General features: G+C 45.7%; 1 protein-coding gene across 8 annotated transcripts in view; it reads left to right on the top strand.

Moving 5' to 3' along the window:
• The window catches only part of MCM10 (minichromosome maintenance 10 replication initiation factor), a 23570-nt gene continuing 4999 nt past the window's right edge, over positions 1–18571 (top strand). For 2 of the 8 annotated variants that reach the window (XM_080605614.1, XM_080605615.1), the window contains exons 1-19: positions 210–489; positions 1293–1613; positions 2392–2496; positions 3102–3236; positions 3720–3894; positions 4695–4860; positions 5602–5769; positions 7091–7207; positions 8660–8859; positions 9628–9728; positions 10755–10856; positions 10948–11065; positions 11816–12044; positions 12596–12755; positions 13063–13181; positions 13799–13912; positions 14433–14578; positions 14793–14835; positions 15200–17883. In XM_080605614.1, the coding sequence (XP_080461740.1) occupies positions 483–489; positions 1293–1613; positions 2392–2496; positions 3102–3236; positions 3720–3894; positions 4695–4860; positions 5602–5769; positions 7091–7207; positions 8660–8859; positions 9628–9728; positions 10755–10856; positions 10948–11065; positions 11816–12044; positions 12596–12755; positions 13063–13181; positions 13799–13912; positions 14433–14578; positions 14793–14835; positions 15200–15283 (2610 nt within the window). In that variant the 5' untranslated portion in view covers positions 210–482 and the 3' untranslated portion in view covers positions 15284–17883. The other 6 variants (XM_080605618.1, XM_080605620.1, XM_080605617.1 and 3 more) reach the window with 6 other exon arrangements.

Below are 18571 nucleotides of genomic sequence, written 5' to 3' on the forward strand. Positions count from 1 at the left end.
CAGCGCCCGGCGGTGCCGGCGCGCATGCGCAGGACGGGGGCGGGGCCCGCTTGGAGTTTTGGCGGGCGGCGGCGAGCGCGCGGCTGGCGGTGAGAGGGGGCTGTGAGGGGAGGGGGGGAGGAAAAGGTTGGGTTTAATTAAAGGTAATTACCCCGTCTGGCTGATGAAGTGGGAGAAGGCGGTAAGCATTTCTTTAAGTCTGTCCGTGACCAGGCTTTTTTTCTAGAAATAATGCCCTTGCGCTGCCCTGAGTGCCTCAGAGCTCAGGCTGTAGCTGTAGAAAATGCGCCTGGGGATTTTAAATTCGGTGGATTCCTTATCGGGAGCTGTGAAGAAAAGCAAGCTGCTGGTTTGCACATCAGATAGAGAGCCAGAGCAGCTCTATATAGCTGATTATATCCCTTCTGACAGTGTCGATGTTGTTCTCCTGTGACAGAGGACGTTTTACCTCAAGGGGCTCTTGAAGAGATCCTGGTGAAATCATGGAAGGTAAGGGATAAAAGTGCTCTTTTACTTTCAGTCAGGAAGTTTTCTTCTGACCAGTAAGTTGGTTAATTTTGTCCAGAAAACTTGGTAAACCTCTTAACAAAGGAAGTTACATTGCACTGATTTCTCTCCCAGAGGCCTTTGGTGTTGTCCCTTGCCTTTGTCACTGTCGCCTTTGTGTGAGGCTGCTCTGCCTCTTCCTGGATTTCTGTTTTCTTCAGCAGCAGAGGCTGAATACATTTCTTGTTTTGTTCTGTATTTCATTTCTGCTTTCTCTGTTCCATTCCTCTCCTTGTTCTTTTTTTTTTTTTCCTGTTATTTATGCTTTTGCTCCATGCTCCTTTGCTACGTTGTCCCTTGAGCACAGCATATCTGAGGATATGCTTTCTTGCCTGCCTTGCATCTTCCTCCTTAACTTCTATTGCCAAAAGCCATGTGGGTGTCCTTGTAGAGCTGTCAGCTATCCTTTACATGTCCCAAGGCTTCTTTGTAACAGAAGCTGTTGTACAAGCAGCTGCATAGGAGGAAAAGCCAGTGCTGAGTGGCCATCAAGCTTTCTGCTGACCAGCCAGCATGGATCACAAGCGGAGAGTGTCTGCAAACACATTTCCATCTGACCAGGTGGCAGGAAGCTGCTTTATCTTCCTTCAGCCAAAGTTAAAGCAAGTTTTTAAAAATACTGTTCGTTGCTCTGATTTAGTCCTGGTTGTTATTAGCCTGTAATTAGACTATCTCAAGTGTTTTATTCCATGGCAGCTTTTCTCTAAATGTACAGAAGTAACATTTGAGTTTAATTTTTGCCTCAGCTGACAATGACTTGGACCTGCTGGCCTCCCTCCTGGAAGAAAGTGAGGAAGCTGAGGAGGGGAATTCTCCTGAGGAGGAAGGTGACCCAAAGGATGAGGGGGGAGAACCAGATGAGTACGACGAGCTCTTTGATGCAGAAGATGATGCATCCTACACTGAGGAGGTCAGCACTGAGGACAGCATCATTGATGAGCAGAAGGAGAACCTGGCTGCACTGTTTGGAGACGTGGATGACCTGCTGGAAGAAGAGGAGGCAGAAGAAACCGTTTCCACTTCAGCTCCCAGTCAGGAAAAAGAGAAGACCAATGAAGAACTGCAAGGTTTCTGTAACAGCATCTTTTATCTCTTTTGTCATATCTGTATCTCTTGTCTCAAGAAAGCTAATGGGCAGAAGCTTGCTGCTTCTCAGTTTAGGACTCAGTTTAGTAGCCAGACAGGGAATACAGAAAGGTTTTGTGAATGTGTAGGGCATTCTAAATCCAGATTTCAATGCTCATTAACCAAACTCACCAAACTATTTTCCCAAAAGAAGGACACAGGACTGAGTAAACCAGGGAGACTCAACTAGCTCTGGTGAGCAGGATAGGGAAGGTTTCCTGTGCACTTCTGCCTTGTCTGATGAAGAACAACATTGCTTCAGTCTTTAGGGCTGTCATCCTGGCATCTTTCACCAGCATAACTCCCCCTGCTTCCCCAGGGATTACTGGTGGGAGGTTCTGCCATAGCAGCCAATATCATAGCAGCAGAGCTGGTCCCTGAGCCTTCCACATATTTGGTTACACTGGAAGCACTTCTTTATGCTATGGAGTGCAATTGTCAGCCATTTAAATTGTCTTCGTTAGGAAAGATATATGCAACATGCCAAGGAACATATACCAAACAAGTCAAATAGTTAGATAAGTCAGCTCCAGGCTGCATAGAATCGTGTCCCTTCGCCGTGAGCTATGTAGAATAAGAGCAAAATCTGTTCTGTGGCTCTAGGCTTTGTTTTCTGAGTTTCTGTGATGTAGTAAAACTGCCAGACTTCATAAATCCCTGCTTGCAATGACTTCCTGCTGTCTTCATTATTATCTTTTTTTCTTATTATTTCTTTCCTAGCTGAGCTGAGAAAATTGCAAGAACAGATGAAGATGTTACAGGAGCAGTTGCAGAAGACAGCTATTGGGCAGCAATCCAGTTCAGGCCCTGAGAAGAAAACCCCTGGTAATGAGACTAATTAAATGAGTTCCTGATTTGTTGGCCTACCAACATGCAAATTATAGGCAAGACTCCAGATAATCTAAAGTGAGCACTGAGCAGCAAGGGGGAATGGTGGTCTGGTGTATTCCCACACAGCTTGTTTCCTGCAGCTACAGACTAAATCAGTGAGCTGCAGTTTTGGCATCTGCCTCATATGTTGATTCTTTGTGGGGCAATCGGTGACTGAGGTGCTCCGGGGTCTTCTGCTGGAGGTGTTTCTTCTTGCTGGCAGACCTCGGTACGCCCAGAAAATACAGCTGTGTTTATTGTGGTAGCACATTGGGTGTAGTAATAAACTACATGGGGGAAATTGAAAAACAAGGGGATGTTCCTGCTTTCCGCAGCGTTGTGGTTTCAGTGACATACAGAGTTTTGGGTCATCAGGGGAAACAGTCACTGGGGCTTTTCTTGATGTTGCATTTCAGATGCTGGAAGTTTAGCTGAAGGGTTTCCATGTGGGACACTGACTTGGCTTTTTTTATTCAGAGAATTACTTAGTTTGGAGTAATCCTTAATATTTGAGTCTAGATCCTGAGATCTCATAAATACTTGTTGGTTTTCTTGCCCAGGTAAATCTCCCTGTCCACCCTTAAAGGAAAGGAAAGTTCAGAAGCTGCAAGAGTCACCGTGTTTCTCAGCTCAGCTAGGCAGTCCCTTACTGACAGCCAAGCAAGGAACCCAGAAATCAAAAGCCTCCTCAGCAGGTACCATTCTCACTGAAACACACTGGGCTTTTGTTGAAAACCTGCGTAGGTCACAGCAGCAGTGCAGACACATCCAGGGTAGTTTTTGTACTATGCACCGGGAGCAGTCTGGTCACAGCAGAACAGAGCTCATTACAGAGTTAATTATTCTGCCCTTTGCAATGGGTGCTATGCTCTCTGCTGCTGTGGTTAACCTGGACACTGGCAGCGTGTACTTTTAAGCTTTCCTGGAAAATGCTTACCTGCCCTGGGAAGCTCATGTTGAGGCAGAACTCACTGCTTGAGTACGCGCAACTGACCTGGAGCTGTCAGTTCCTAGCTGACTGGAAGACCAGTCCCGTACCAGTAAGACAGATTTATGCCTTTGCTCCCCTGTGTTAAATTAGACTCCTGCTTGGTCAGGTGTAAGTTAACGTTATTTTCATTTAGAAGTTTTCTTTCATTATCAAGAGGTATTCTTTTTTGCATTTTTTCCTGCTGAAGAGACCAAGGCTCCTCCTCTGCGACAAGTCCTCAGTCTGGCATTCCAGCCTCTCAAGTCTGCCCCAGGGAACACACCCAATAAGGTAACCAGAGAGAAGACTCCTCAGACGCCTACGTGCTCCAGTACAACATCTCAGCCGGTGTCTGTGGAAACCTTCTCGGGACTGAGATTAAGGTCAGCAGCCCAGCAGGATCCCCACCTCTCTCTGGGGATATCACCCTCAAGAGAAGGGGGAGCGAATGCAATCAGTCCAATCTCCCGTGATGCTAATCACACAGGTAGAGAGCGGAGGACTGGATTTCTGATTTGCTGTTTGTACACTGCTTAACCATGGCAGACTAGTCAGTCATCAGTACAGGCTGTAACACAAAGCCACAGCATTGTCTGGTTGTCATTAAAGTGAACTTTTTACGTGGCTTATTACCACGTTCCTATTTTTATCTTCGCTCCTTTCTAACAAAAAATCTATAATTTTATTAGCACTGACTTCCCTGGGATGTCCTCAGCGGTGGACATGTACACAGGCCTGCTTGTGCCCCAGCAGAGCAGATTTCATTTCACACCGAGAAGCCTCAAGAGCCACTCGGCATTCCCATACTCGGTGTAGCCACAAGAGGTCTCTGAATACTTGTCGTGTCTTCCTCACCAGAAACCGTGCTGGATTTCTAGCATATTTCCAGATAGTTGTGATACCTGGTCCTTCCTGAAACGTGAAGAGTTAGTGAAAGCTCAGGGCTAAATTGCAGTGCGACTATTTGGACAAGGAACAAAGTGTGTGGTTAGTAGCTTTCCAGGATTTGGGCAGCATCTGGAGCTAAGGGGTTTTGTTTCACGTGAACTCAGGGTGAAATGAGGCACAAAAACATTTTGCTTTGAGACAGTCTTCCACAGGAGAATGCAGAATGTTTTTGTTTGTGTCTGTCCCTTTATGTAAAGGAATGTGTTCTTTTTTTATGTGCTTTCATTTGATGTAGAAAACCCCGGGTTTCATCAGCTGAAATGGACAGAAAAATGGCTAACCGGAAGCTGATCCGACTGTCCCAGCTGAAAAGCAAACTTGCTACAGAAAACTTGGAGGAAACAGACTGGGTGACATTTGGAGTTATAATAAAGAAGGTCACTCCTCAGAGCGCAAATAATGTAAGTAACTTCGTTGCATCCCAGTGAAATGCTGGTCTTCTATCCTGAGGAACTAATTAGGTCTTCAACTTAATCAGCTTCCTCTGTGTAGTTACTGAAAAGCTCCTGTATTAAAGAGCTTGGCTCATCTTTCTTCATGCAGTAATGCTGCTTTTAGTCCTCAGGCTAAGTCCTTAGCTTATCTGGAGCAACTGTCCTGGGCACTAGTATAAGTGTAGCCGTGGCATAAATCTGTCAAAATCTGTTTGCCTGCTGTTACATGTGAAACACCAGTGGAAAAAAATGACTGTGACTCTCTGTCTTTCTAGACAGGTCTTTCGTTTTAAATGTGCCAACATATTGTGCCTCCATCATTTCCCTCGAGATCATTCTACCCTATATGGTGCATGACCTGTGGACTTTCACTGATGAAACAGAGAACTGAATATGCCTTGGTGTTGATTGTTCAGTGGGGTCAAAACCTCTTCATTCAGTGAGCCAGAGTGCTGACCAGCTTTAATATCAGGAAGATTAGTGAGAGCAGCAGTATAGCACTAGTTTGGCCTCTAAGAGTCCTAGAACTGGCTGTGTGGCTTGGCTGGATGTATTGTATCTAACCTTAATCGAAGATACAGTTTGTGCTTGCCTAAATTAGGAAACGCCAGGGGAAAATAATCAGAATAACTTCAATGCAACAGCAAGAGGGGATGCAATCAGTGTCCTCTTGCTGAGAGCTGAAAGGAAAGCGAATGTGTGTTCCAGGGCAGAACCTTCAGTATCTGGCGGCTGAATGACCTGCGGGATCTCAATCAATCCGTCTCACTCTTCTTGTTTGGTGACGTCCATAAGGAGCACTGGAAGACAGACCAAGGCACAGTCATCGGGCTGCTCAACGCTAATCCTATGAAACCTAAAGAAGGCTCGGACGAGGTGGGAGAATTTTTAACTTACTCATCAGCTGTGGAAAAAACAAACAAAAAAACATAGCTGAACTTTTTCGTATCTGCCCGAGATTTAGCTTTATAACACGCTAAGGTTGAAATTACAGTAGTCTGATCTAGATATTTGCATGATGTGTTTTTGCTCCTGATTTTCTGGAAAACTAACTTCAAGAAATCCTGTTAGGCATCTAAAATCAAAGTTTATTCTAGTGTTTAACCTGTTCTCGGTAGCAGTCAGCTCCTCTGGAGTTGTAGGAATTGTATCTTCTTGTCAGTTCATTCAGCTACTTCAGTGCAGCGCCTGGTTCAGCTGAAAAGTCTCAACAAGCTGAAAAAATGGGGGAAGCTCATTTTTCTCCCCTAATTTAAGCATGAGATGTGATTGAAAACGTTTCCTGGTTCCAAAATCATAGCTGAAAAAAAACAGTGTTTGATTTATAAAACAAATCATATATTATGTATAGTAAGTTGATACTTAGCACTTCATTTGTTTAATCAGTCACTTATAAATGTGGAACATGATGAATTACTTTTTCTTTATGTATCAAAACATGTAAGGTAGCTTCATTTTGCTAATAAGTTAAATGTTTTTTTAATGTCTTTTTAATTGCACTGGAATGGAAACCGTTTTTACTGACTTCTGTCAAGGGTAATTTCAATCTAGTAGCTGGTGATGTAGTATTTTGCATTTTAAATTCTCCAAATGGAAAAATTAAGAATCTCATTAATTGTCTGTTAAACTATATAATTGCTGAAATTACCATTAATAAGCTGTAGAAAGTCCTGCTGGTGAGTAGAAAGGCACACCAGGTTTAATGCAAGGCCTATATTGAATATTTCTTCTTAGCTAAAAATGTACATGTCTAGAGCTACATTAAAACTGACTTCGCAGAATATTTCTGGTCTTCAAGTCCCAGTATCTCTGGGTGGCGTGAAGATGATGCTTTTCATGTCCCACAGGAGACAGCTTTGTCTGGAGCTGGACATATGGAGAGGGACAAAGAGTTCCAGTCCATCTCCACTTCCCCTCCGCTGCCAAATGTGGTTGCCATGATGCTGTCAGCTTGCTTCCCTGAGGCTCTGAGCATAGAAACACAACGTCCTTCATCTCCTTGTGGGAAACAAATTTGCTTTTTTGTTTTTAACCGAGTCTTTTTCTTGGTCTGAACAGGATGTGCGGCTTTCTTAAACTAGGCCTGCATTTTTTAAAACTGCACTGCTAATACCAGAGGTGCCAAACTAGACCAGAAGCAAACCAGTGACATCTAGAGAAAAGCCCCTCCTCAAGGCATGTTCTGATTTCCTTCTAGGTCTGTCTGTCTGTTGACCATCCCCAGAAGATCCTGCTCATGGGTGAAGCTCTGGACCTGGGTACCTGCAAAGCCAGGAAGAAGAATGGCAGTTCCTGCACACAGATAGTGAACCTGGTTTGTACCCTCAGTAGTTAGGACATCCTGAATCTGTTGGTAAATTTTAGCTGCTGCTTTTGTACTCCTGCTCCAACTCTTTTATTTCTTTCTGGATCTTGTAAGTAATTAAAGTGGGTGGAAAAGCTGAGGAATGAAACTCTGAAGAGCTGTTTCTCTGACAGCCCTGTAGCAGCAGCACTGCAGTTCCCTAAAAGCAAAGCTAGTGCTGCAGTGGAAAGATAACGGTCTCGACTCATGTCTGTCACCATCTCCACATCCTTTCACTACCCTTTGTGCCAGTGCAAGCTTCCATGCACTGCACTAGGGAGCTAACCCAAAATAAAACAGTAGAAGGTTTTTCTTGGGAATGGTTCTGGTTTTTGGAGATGATCTTAACCAGGTGAGTTCCCTGGTCCAGCGTGCCCACTGGCTGCTGGAATATTTGTACCTGCACAACCATTAGAGAGGAGAGGGAAAAGGTGGTGGGATTCACTTTCTGGAGACAGTATTGACTTGTCTAAGCTTAAAGGACTTGTGGACTGTGTCACTTGCTTCACGGCTATGGTGACATTAAGGTATCTGAAAGGAACCTTGTCCAAGTCAGCAGGGTAATTGTTAGTAGGGAAGTACTTAGAAGAGAAAAGGAGAGAAAAGGAAGGAATGAAAAACTGGGGAGGAGCTAAAAGTGCGTAGAGTGGGGAGGAGGACAAAAAGAAAAGGTACTTGTAGCAAAACAAGGCTGCGACTACAGACCCACTCCAGGAAGTGCCTGTGCACAGGGCTCTCAGGGTCAGTGAAATATTCCACGGCCGCTTGGAACAGACCACAGATGGAGGCTCTGGCGGAAGGACCTCCTGAAGGAATTAGCTGCCTGCTTACTTAGTGACAAAAGATGTTTGATTATGGGATAATTGTAGTTATACAAATATGGGGCAGATGGATATCAACAAGAGAACAGTAATTTCTTTTTGGTGGTAAAAAGAATCCCCTGAGAGAGTGCTTTTATGACACTGCTTTCTCTGGCAGGCAAGTTTACTATCTGAAGTTCCAAACTGCTGTGGATTGACGCTGAAACCTGATGAATTAATTTGGAACCAGTGCATGAAACATTGTGCTCTAGTTTATCTTTGTGTTCATACCAGTAAGAAAATGGCATACAGCTCAGAGTCAGGTGTACAGAATCTGGGCAAGAGGACCTGGAACGTCAGTTGTCTTGAGCCAAGGAGTGGCCTTAAAATTCCTGGGATGGAAGAAGTCTTTGATGCACAAGCTTTTTTTTTCTCCAGTGATTAGCACAGGCAATTTTATTTTTTTTATTGCTGAGTGTGAGCTTGTCTTTGCTGATTTGGGTGATTGCTGGAGTGCTACAATGGAAGTACAACTTCGGTTTAGCCACACATGTGGGTGAGGGGAATGAAGTAAATTGTATCTAATAGTGTTCTGCAACAATCTTCTTCCCTTTCTTTTCAGAATGACTGTGAGTATTGTCAGTACCATGTACAATCCCAGTACAAGAAGCTCAGCTCGAAGCGGGCAGATCTGCAGTCTACCTTCTCTGGGGGCCGCATTCCCAAAAAAGTTGCTCGGAAAAATCTCGGTTTGAAGGAGAGGCTGTGCCAGGACGGATTTTACTACGGAGGAGTCTCTTCAACAGCATACGCAGCCTCAGTGTAAGACAAACCACACATTTCCTTTGGGCTAAAGCACAGGTCTCAGATTTTGAACAGAATTTCTCTCCCATATATGAGTGAGCGTGAAGCTCTCTCTTAAGGGTGGATATTTAGTTAGAGTTCCCTTTCACTTACCTGCATTCATCAAACAGGAATAAATGTCCCATGTTTGGTGTAATACTTCTGGCCTCACAAGGTAACAGAGCTGCTGTTTGATTGGAAAACTTCATCAGTCAGTGCTAAGATGTGGGCAGGTGTGTTTTCACCTCTGAATTAATACTGCGTTGTGAAGCCAGATGGTATTGTGTGTCAGCGGGTAAAAGACCTTTACGATGAGGTCCCAAGCATTCGAGCTGAGTATTTTTCAGTGCCATTCCCTTACCCTAATTTGTCGTGACTCATTAAATTTTAATCCCAGTTTCAGTGTCAGTGCATTCTGTATTTCTTCTTCCTCCTCTTCCCTTCTTTGACTGAAATGACCCGGTATCACTATGTCCATGAAGAGGCAATGGTACGCCCTGTGTATTATTAAGTTACCAAAGTTGGTAGATCACTACGTATCACCGACTAAAGTGGAGGGGTCAGGCCCTTTATCCAAATCCCACTGAAGACAGCTGTGGAAAGGCTTGAGTCACAGCTGGATCAAGCCCTGCGTTTGCACACTGCTTTGATTCCTTTACCACTGCCATCTGATAACTGCTGTGACTCCACAGTAATGAAACAACTCCAAAAAAACCCTGACATTCTGGTTTTATTTCCTCTTTCTAGTGCAGCAGCTGCAGCGCCGAAAAGGAAGGTTCAAACCACTCTCTCCAATCTGGTCGTGAGAGGAGTTGATGCAATTGTCCAGGAAACCAAGCAGAAAATTGGTACCTAACTACCTGTGTAGTCTCTTCACCCTCCAGATATTTTTTTGACTTGATGTGTAGCTGTGTCCCAGGACCCTGAATGAATCTGGCGATTTGTTTGCTGCAGAGATAGACGTTTGCAGGCTGCTTTCTCAATTGATCTGAACTCCTCTTTCTTCTTGAGATCACAGCTGCCAGGCAAATGTAACTAAGCAACTGTGTGGCTTTGTGCATCTTTTTTCAGCAGTGCCCTTGAATTAAGTCTCCCGTTCTGTCTTTGGACAATGACAGAAGATCTTTGCCAGATTAATGGGAATTGGAAATTCTAAGAACTTTGAACCAGAGAATTTATTTTAATTGATTAAAATAGATGGCTTCTGTTAGTCTGGGAAGCTTCCAAGGAATACTAAGTATAAATCGGAGACAGGTCTGCAATGCAGGGGACCTGCTGGGTGCCTCGCCTGTTTCTTGTGCTTTTCTTTTGTCATCTTCAAAGCATGTTCCTTCCATAGTCTTTGGAAATTCACTGATCTTCTCTGCCTCTGTTTCTTTTCTGAAAAGTACTTAATATTACACCTTCTTTACACTCAGTGGAGAGCAGATGACAGATTATTCAAACCACGTGCTCCAGACATTGCTTAGATGTGTGATCCATCTTTTAGTTCCTTCAGCTGCCACCATTTCAGGCAACATAGTGTGTGTAATTTCTCTAGCCTTTAGCTGCTCTTAATTCTCCAAGAATAACGTTTGATGGCTGTGGGGCTTTCAAGCAAAAACTGTTTAAAAAGGGGGATGGTAGGAACACCACAGACAGCCAAGGCTGGTGGGGGGCTGACTGATGAAATTGCTGAAGAGGTAGAAATGTTTGTGTGACGTGCTGTGCTTGAGCAACCAGATGTAATGTAGAAGTTAGTCCTGCTTTGGGGGGTGCTTGAGCAGGTGACCTGCAGGGGTTACTTCCAGCCTAGACTACTTGATGTCTCTAAAGCTAGGCCTGCTTCCCTTTTTGGCTCCAAATCTCTTATATTTATGCTTCTTCCACGCCAGGTGCAGCAAAGAGGCCCATGCCATGCTCTGAGGAGTTCAAAGAACTGCTGGCACAGCCAACCTTTGGAGCACGAAACCTCTGCAAGCACTGGACCAAGGCAGGTACGTCCTTGTGCCTGAAGGAAAACCCACTCCGGAGAGCACTCAGCTCCTTCTGAGCACACATTGGTGGGTTTTATTTTATTTCTTCCAGATGCTGAAAATAAGCAAGGGGGCAGTTTCCAGTCTCTCTCTGCCTCAGCACTGCTCAAGCAACAGAAACAGAAATTGCTGGAGGCCAGAAAAAAGCGATCTGAGGAGATTCAGAGGAGGTAAGCCATACTGACTTTCACAAGAAGGGGTCCATTATTATGGCCCATTATTATGCAGAGATGTCTTGCTCTTTTTCATAAAAACTTTGTTTAAATAAAAATACTGCACTGGGTTTTTTGTTTGTTTGTTTTAGTAGAGAACTAAATACTCCAGTGTGGTGCCCAGTAAGTGGAAGGCATGATGGGAAGAGGTTGATTAGAGTAGGAAGCTGGGGTCAGGACTCCTGGTTCTGTTCATTGCTGGTCTGCAAGGGTCTTCTGAGCCTAACAATTTGCCAAGTGCATCTCTGTTAACAAACTTAAGAAAAACGCCATAAGGGCCAGCCTGGGTGAAACTGAAACTGACGTAGCCTAGTAGCCTCAAAAGGCTCAACTGGAGCCAAAACAAAACCTAAAGGTTCCAAAACAACTTGAAGGAGAAGAATAAAACTAGGTACTGATCATGATGATTTTTCCCCAAAATATTTCTCCAGCCTCCAACAGCGTGTATTTCAGGCTAAAGGTGGTGTCTGTTACAGTATCCCTGAAGGGATTGTTTTTCCCATGAACCTGTCCAACCTCTGCCATGATTTATGTAAACTTAAGTATTTATGTGCTTAACTACCACTGCTTAACTACCAATTCTACAGAAAAGTCCATTTCTTCATGTGCTTTCACCTCCTACCTGCCAGCTTCATTTGAGGTTTCTCTCTGTTTTGGAAAGAACCCTCCTGTCCCTTTGACTTGTGTCACTGTCTCTTGTCTTACAAGGTTTCTCCAGAACACAAGTAAAGCTGACAGGCCTGCTCTCCCATCCTCCTCCGGGCAGTCCTCACACCTTTCCCCAACACCTGGGGCGGAGTTTCCCAAAGCTGCAAAAATGTCAACTCCTCAAAGGCCGAGGCTCGGCACAGGCTTCTCAGAAGGAGAAGATATCCTCTTCTTTGATGGGCCTCCACCTCCAACACCAAAACTAGGCAGCTTGGCAGAAGCCAAAAAGGTAACAGCGCTCTGAATGGGTGGGTTTTGAGTGTGAAGAAGGGGAGGTTAAGGGAAGTTTGATCTGGGGTAATACAGGAGTCATCAGTCTTCATGTATAGGCTAGCTCAGTGCTCTTTGCTTGGCACAGATCTGTTCACATGTTTGTGAAAGAAACTTCTCTCTTCCAGCAAGTCTTCTAGGAAGAAATCTGAATTTTTGCGAGTATGGAAAGGAATAGTTGTATACAATTTCCTATTAGTTTCTTCTGGAAGACTTTCTATTCTGTGAAACAGTTAAAGCACTTCTGCAGAGATATCAAGCCTTGGTAACCCCCCTGGAGGAGTCACTTTATGGTTTGGAAGAGTCACTTTATGGATTGTGAAATGAGGTTGGGTGGTGTGTTGAATTAGATGTACAGCAGAGCTGGGGATTTTGTTGGTTTTCTCTTTGCCCTGTTCTGTGTGGATCTTGCCTCCTCCATCTGACAGACTTCCTCTGCTGCTGCTGGAAGTAGGAACGTTGGAGCCAGGCTGGTCACCAACCCATTCACTGCTCTTCCCTGTTTTCTAGCTGGCTGCAATACACCGGCTACGAGCAAAAGGCCAGGTTCTTGCTAAAACTGATCCAAACAGTGTCAAGCGGAAAAGAGCTGATCTTGATGATGTCCTAGAAATTGTTGAAAGAGTTGAGAAAAACGTTGCTCAGTCACAGAACACAGACACTAAGAATGGTAAGTCATGTTAAGTTCTAGAATGGAAAAAAGTATGCTTATGTTCTGCTGAACAGAGCACTATTACTGGGTCAAGGACTCAGGTTTGAGAGAAGGTGCAATGTTACGTATAAAATGCTGTTATTTCTCTGAAGCCATCTTTGGCCTTGGCTTCACATTCTCCTGAACTATTAAATTCTGTTGCTTGACCTGAACGTTTGCTTGAGACATCTCAGACTTCCAAAATCTCCTCCAGTGATCATGCTTAGAAATCACAACCTTGTTTTGAACTCGGTCTCTAGAGGACTGAACTCTTTTATTTTTCTAGATGTGGATGAACTGGAGCCTGCCCAGAAGAAGCGACGTGAGCAGCTGGCCTATCTGCAGTCAGAAGAGTTCCAGAAAATCCTGAATGCCAAGTCCAAGCACACGGGTGTCCTGAAAGAGGTATGGCCTCAATCCAGCCATGACTGAGGGCTTAGACCTAGGGAGCTGATTGGACTTCTCGTAATGATTTCAGCAAGAAGCAGGTACCCAAACATGCCGTAGGCACCACGTCATCCTGACGAGTAGCATCAGGGGTCTCTGAGCACACAGAGCACATTATTACCGTAGCCATCATAAGGTCAAGGTGCCATCCTCTCTTGTTTTGCTGTTTGCAAGAATCAGTGAAGCTTCCCAGTTAATGGATGAAAAAAGAAATCCTTCTACCTGTAAAAACAAATTAGCCACGTGCCTATTTTATACCTCATTTCTTATCATCTTGGCCACAGAAAGGTTGCACTGAACTGCTAAGAGCTTGGGTTTCTCCCATCAGGGTCCTTGCTGAGCATATCCCCAGAGGATACTGACTCTCCAGAGGCACAGGGCTCTTGTCTTGGATATGTTGTGGTGGAGCACGGCATGTGCACTACGTAGATTATTCGAAGCAAGAAATGTTTGTTATTTCTCTGGCTCCTAGATTGCAGTGTTCTCCAGACACTCCCCATAATTTGCCCAGAGGCCACATGTGGAGTGGCTTCTCCCATCTTTCTCCCCATAACCCTTTTTCTGTGCCCCCACAGGCTGAGGCTGAGCTGCAGGAACAATACTTTCAGCCCCTGGTGAAAAAGGAAGAAATGGAAGAGAAGATGAGGAACATTAAAGAAGTGAAATGTCGAGTCGTGACATGCAAAACAGTAAGTGAGGTGGAGCCAGGGCGACAGCAGGGGACTGGGGCGCAGATTGTACAAAACGGTGCTGGGCCATCCTGCAGCCTCCTGTCAGTCACTCACTTGGCCATAGTCCAGTGCAGGGATTAAATGGGGATGGTTTTATTCCTTGCAACTGTTCTTGAGAGCAGCACATGCCCTGAGAGTCTTTGAGACATGAGGACACAGGCAAGGCAGGCTTTAGTGCTGTGCTCAACATCAATTTGGTGTTTATGGCAGTGAGTTCCCTGGATATTGGTGTTCTGGCATCCATTTACCAGCTTTATCCCTGAAGCGCTCGGGATCAGGCCCCTCAGTTCCCCATATTACATGATAAATGAAGCCCCATGCCTTGAAAAGCATATCTCTCAGATCTCTCAGACTGGTGGGCACCTCTAGATGGGAGAAGGCAGAGGGGCTTTGGTTTGGATATTCAGCTGTCCCCAGCCCACAGAACAGGTTTTGTGTGCCGGTGAAGCAGTCACAGCTCTCTTTCTCCTCCCAACAGTGTAATTACACCTATTTCAAGCCTCTGGAGACGTGCGTGCAGGATAGCCACGACTACCACTGGCATGATGGCATCAAGCGATTTTTCAAATGTCCTTGTGGCAACCGAGCCATTTCCCTTGACAGGCTCCCCAAAAAACCCTGCAGGTAAGAAATGAGCTGTGTGAAACAGCAGCTCGGGGTTTTCGTGCTGTCCGTTCACAAGTAGCGTGCTGGGAGTCACAGAATCATGCCCTGAAACTGGAACGTCAGTCCTTCCTGCTGAGTGGTGTGGGAAAAGCGTGGGGCTCGTTTTGGACCCCCCTCATGCTGTGCAGCAAACATACCACGGTGGTCCTCACCTGCCATCTTCATCTTTCAGCACCTGCGGCCTCTTCAAGTGGGAGCGAGACGGGATGCTAAAGGTGAGTGTAAGACACCAATTTCTGAGCACCTCAGCACTCTGGCTTCTGTCCCAGGCTTTGCTTCAGCGCCCTTAGGACCTGCCCGCAAAGCCCAGCAGCTCTGCACCTTGTCAGACCCGTACAGGAACCTGCAGGCTGTGTTTTAGTGGAGTTTCTCCTTTTGCTTTCTCTTCTTGAAGCTTTCTTTTAATTAACCGCGGGGAAATTGCTTTTTCCCAGATCTGTAAGAATTCAGAACGTCAAGATTCCTAGAGGGTCTGCCAATATTTAATCAGCTAACTTAGTCCCACCACAACTTCTGTCATTAAACTGGAAAACCTCTTAGCACATTTTAACTTCCTTTCTCCATGATTCGTATTTCTAGGAGAAAAAAGGTCCGAAGATTGGTGGAGAAACACTTTTACCGAGAGGGGAAGAGCAACCAAAATTCCTCAATAGTCTTAAGTGACCTGGAGTTGGTGTTTTCGTAACATAAGGATGAATTTCTATGTCTAACCCACACATTACTGGAATGCCAGGAGGAGTCTGGCTTGATGAATCAACAAGGAAATCAATTCCTCGTGAGAGGGACATCCACAAAGTCTCCTCTTGACCACTGCGTGGGCATTCAGCATTGATCTTTTTAAAACTGCCTGACAAAGGCTGCATGTGAAATACCCGTTCATGTCTGTACTTTCTTAGTAACGGCTGGTTTACAAGATTTAGCCTAGAAAAGAGACAGGTACTGTGGAGTTTGTACCAAGAAATCCCTAGGGATCCCACAATTTATGTTAAATGACCAGTGTAGGATGACCCCACCAGAATTTTAAGGGACAAATCATCATGAACTGGGAGAACTGTTGATTCTGTATGCACTTGTGAAGTTAATATTGTGGTGCTTAATGTGAGCCTCGTGCCTTTTCAGTTGTTGGCTGAAAAGGGGTCTGAGAAGGGTTGTAACCACACAGCAGTCTTCACTGGCTCCAAAATTATTCGCTTGGAACCCTTAAGAACAGAGTACAAGTGGTTCCTGAGTCGTCTCCTTGGCTTATGACTTCAGAAAACTTCTGTGCCCCCCAGGTGTCTGCAGCGCAGGCTAACCAGAGCTCTTACAAAAGCCTTTCCTTTTCCCACAGCCCGTGCTGGATTCCCAGCACCACCCGCACTACAACGCTTCTACAGCTGCGAACCTGCTGCTCCCACCTAGGAAAAGGCATTTTAATGAGTCTGGCGCTCTTGGGAGTGGTCTTAAAGAGCTGAGTGGTTCTGTTGCACAGCTTTTCCCCTTTTTCTGGCATTTTAAATCTTCCTGAAAACCTTCCCATTCGTTGCCTTGTGGACCTTGGGTGCTGCCACAGCTTGCCTGGGGGACAGGAGATGTCTCAGACCAAGCAGGAGTGATCCCAGTAGGATCACAGGGGGGTTTTAAGTACCTAAAACCACCAAGCATCTCTGTTTTGGTGAAACTGCCACATTTTTATGTCGCAGTGGCCTCATCGATGGCTCTTGTTTGCTTGTACAGGGGCTGGAAGGAAAATGTTCCTTCATTTGAAGCATCTGGGCAGCTTCACCCGCGTACTGTAGCCCTCTTCTCCAGGTGGTGCTTCTGCTGGGCAGCTTTGCTTGGCACGTTGCCTTCATTTCAGTCTCGTTTTGGTACTTTTGGGGCAGGAGGTGCCACTGGTTGGTGACTAAATACGGAGCTGTGACATTTATTGGAAATGTCCCTTGTTGCCTCATCCAGAATAAACGCTGCATAATCAAGCACTCCCTGCCTCTGGATGGTATTTCTCTGAGGAAGAGGAGGTGCGAGTTGCTTGCTCAGCATCTTTGCTAGCTCACTGCTGAATCACCGCAAGGAATTGGTCTGTAATTCTGGTTCCCACACGGTTTTTCTCATTCAGACCAGCAGGAGTTTCTCGTTTGGAGTCCACAAAACCAGAGCACAATTCCACATCAGTATCAGCCTTCAACTGGCAAGTTGAAAGCCTCACGTGTTTTCCGATTCCTATCTCTTGGGCCGAGGGAAAGGAAATTCCTGCAGAAATCAAACTGCCAAAGGTAATCCTTTATCTTCACCAGTGCACGCAGGACTGCGGTGTGTAGGCCAGGTACCTTTCTCCTTGAGAGATGACGAACAAAAGCAATATTCTCAATTCTTGTGTGCAAAAATAGGGTGGCGGTACTGAAACAAACTGCTTTGCTTAAACCCCAGCAGTAAATGAGGGAGAGCTGGGACTCGTGGCATGGAGTCTGTGTGCCTCGGTCTGTTACTGGGGAGATTTTCCTTGTGCCAGAGATGGCTCCAGCACAGCAGGAGGAGACAGGAGGGGAGCTGCCTGCCGGGGCACGCTGCCTCGTGAGCGCGCACACCCCGCACTGTGCCAGGGCAGCCTGCGGGCTCTGCTTGGTACCAAGCTCGTGCATTTCCACCGATCCTTGGGAGCAGGAGCAGGACGGAGGTGCCACGACAAGCCCAGCTGGACCCGATAGCCAGCTGGTCTCATAAAAGCCTCCCACAGAATCAGGCTGGGTTTTAGATCCGTTAAACATCTCCCCAGCCCTCAGCTCCTGCCGAAATGTTAATTTAAAACACCTTGCCCTGCTGCCACAAATTATCTTCCCTTGGATTTTATGAACACTGGCAAAAATTAAACCTTTAGCATTTTATCCCTCGGCACTAATCAGTTGAGTCCTACCGACTCGCGGATAAAACCAGATTAATGAAAAGTTAATGCCCTTCTGAACAAGCACGCTACGAGAGGACCGTCCTCCGTGCCTGTCAGTTTCTCGTGGCAGAGCCCGTGCAGCGCACAGCGAGCTGGGCTCACCCAGCCCTTGCACCTCGTTTTATTTTCCTAACTCACTGCCTGGCTTCCCTCTCCTAAAATTAAGTGTTGGCGGGATGAAAGCATGGGCAAAACGCCCTTCTCCTGCACTGTTCTCATTTCCCTTGCAAACCACCTTGTGGATCCTGCTTCATTTTGCCCTGCGATGCCCACGTGGGGAAAAACCTCGAGGTGCAGCTGGAGCGTTCCACCAGTGGCTGACGCATCGGGAATCAAAAAGGTAAAAGAACCTTTGTCCGCGGCTTCCCCCTCATCCTCAAGGGTCAGGGAGCGATGAAACTGGGAGCAGGGCAGTGCGAAAGGCGCGAGGTGGGCGCTGCTCCGTGCCCTGGGGCTGCAGAAGCTGCTGCAGCTTTATCGGGGCTGCTGCAACGTCAGGGTGCCGTGGGTTAGCCCAGGGTAAAGCAGCCTTGCTCCCTGGTTTTGGGGGAGGAAAAGCTTTTGGGGAAGTGGCATTTAGAGCTGGGAAATAAGTGAGTAGTTTAAAAAAGAAATCCTCAAAAGTGGCTATTAGACAAGAAAATGGTGGGGCCCTCTGGGTCTGCAGCCTGGGAAGCTATTTCTGAAGTCTTGAAATAAAACAACCCCAGACGTGGTTTCCCTCTAATTTCCTCTTTATTTCGAAAAGAATAAAATCCCCGTCTTCAGCAGCTGTACTAATGACATGAGCTCACACTACGGGCTTGCAAGAAATGGATTCATTGTGCTTCCTTCGCATGGAGAAAGGTGCTGGAGACCTCAAAAACCAAAAAACCATATACTTGCATATAACCTAATATTAATTTCATCTAGTTATAATTATGATTATGTTCAGATTATTAATAACCTTACATTAATATCCACCCAAAAGTGTATCAAAAGAGATATTAGGGGAAAAAAATCAGGAAACGAAGCACATCTGTCATCCT

The sequence above is a fragment of the Anser brachyrhynchus genome (assembly GCF_964034855.1).
Source record: "Anser brachyrhynchus genome assembly, chromosome: 1".
In the NCBI taxonomy this organism is placed as follows: Eukaryota; Metazoa; Chordata; class Aves; order Anseriformes; family Anatidae; genus Anser; species Anser brachyrhynchus.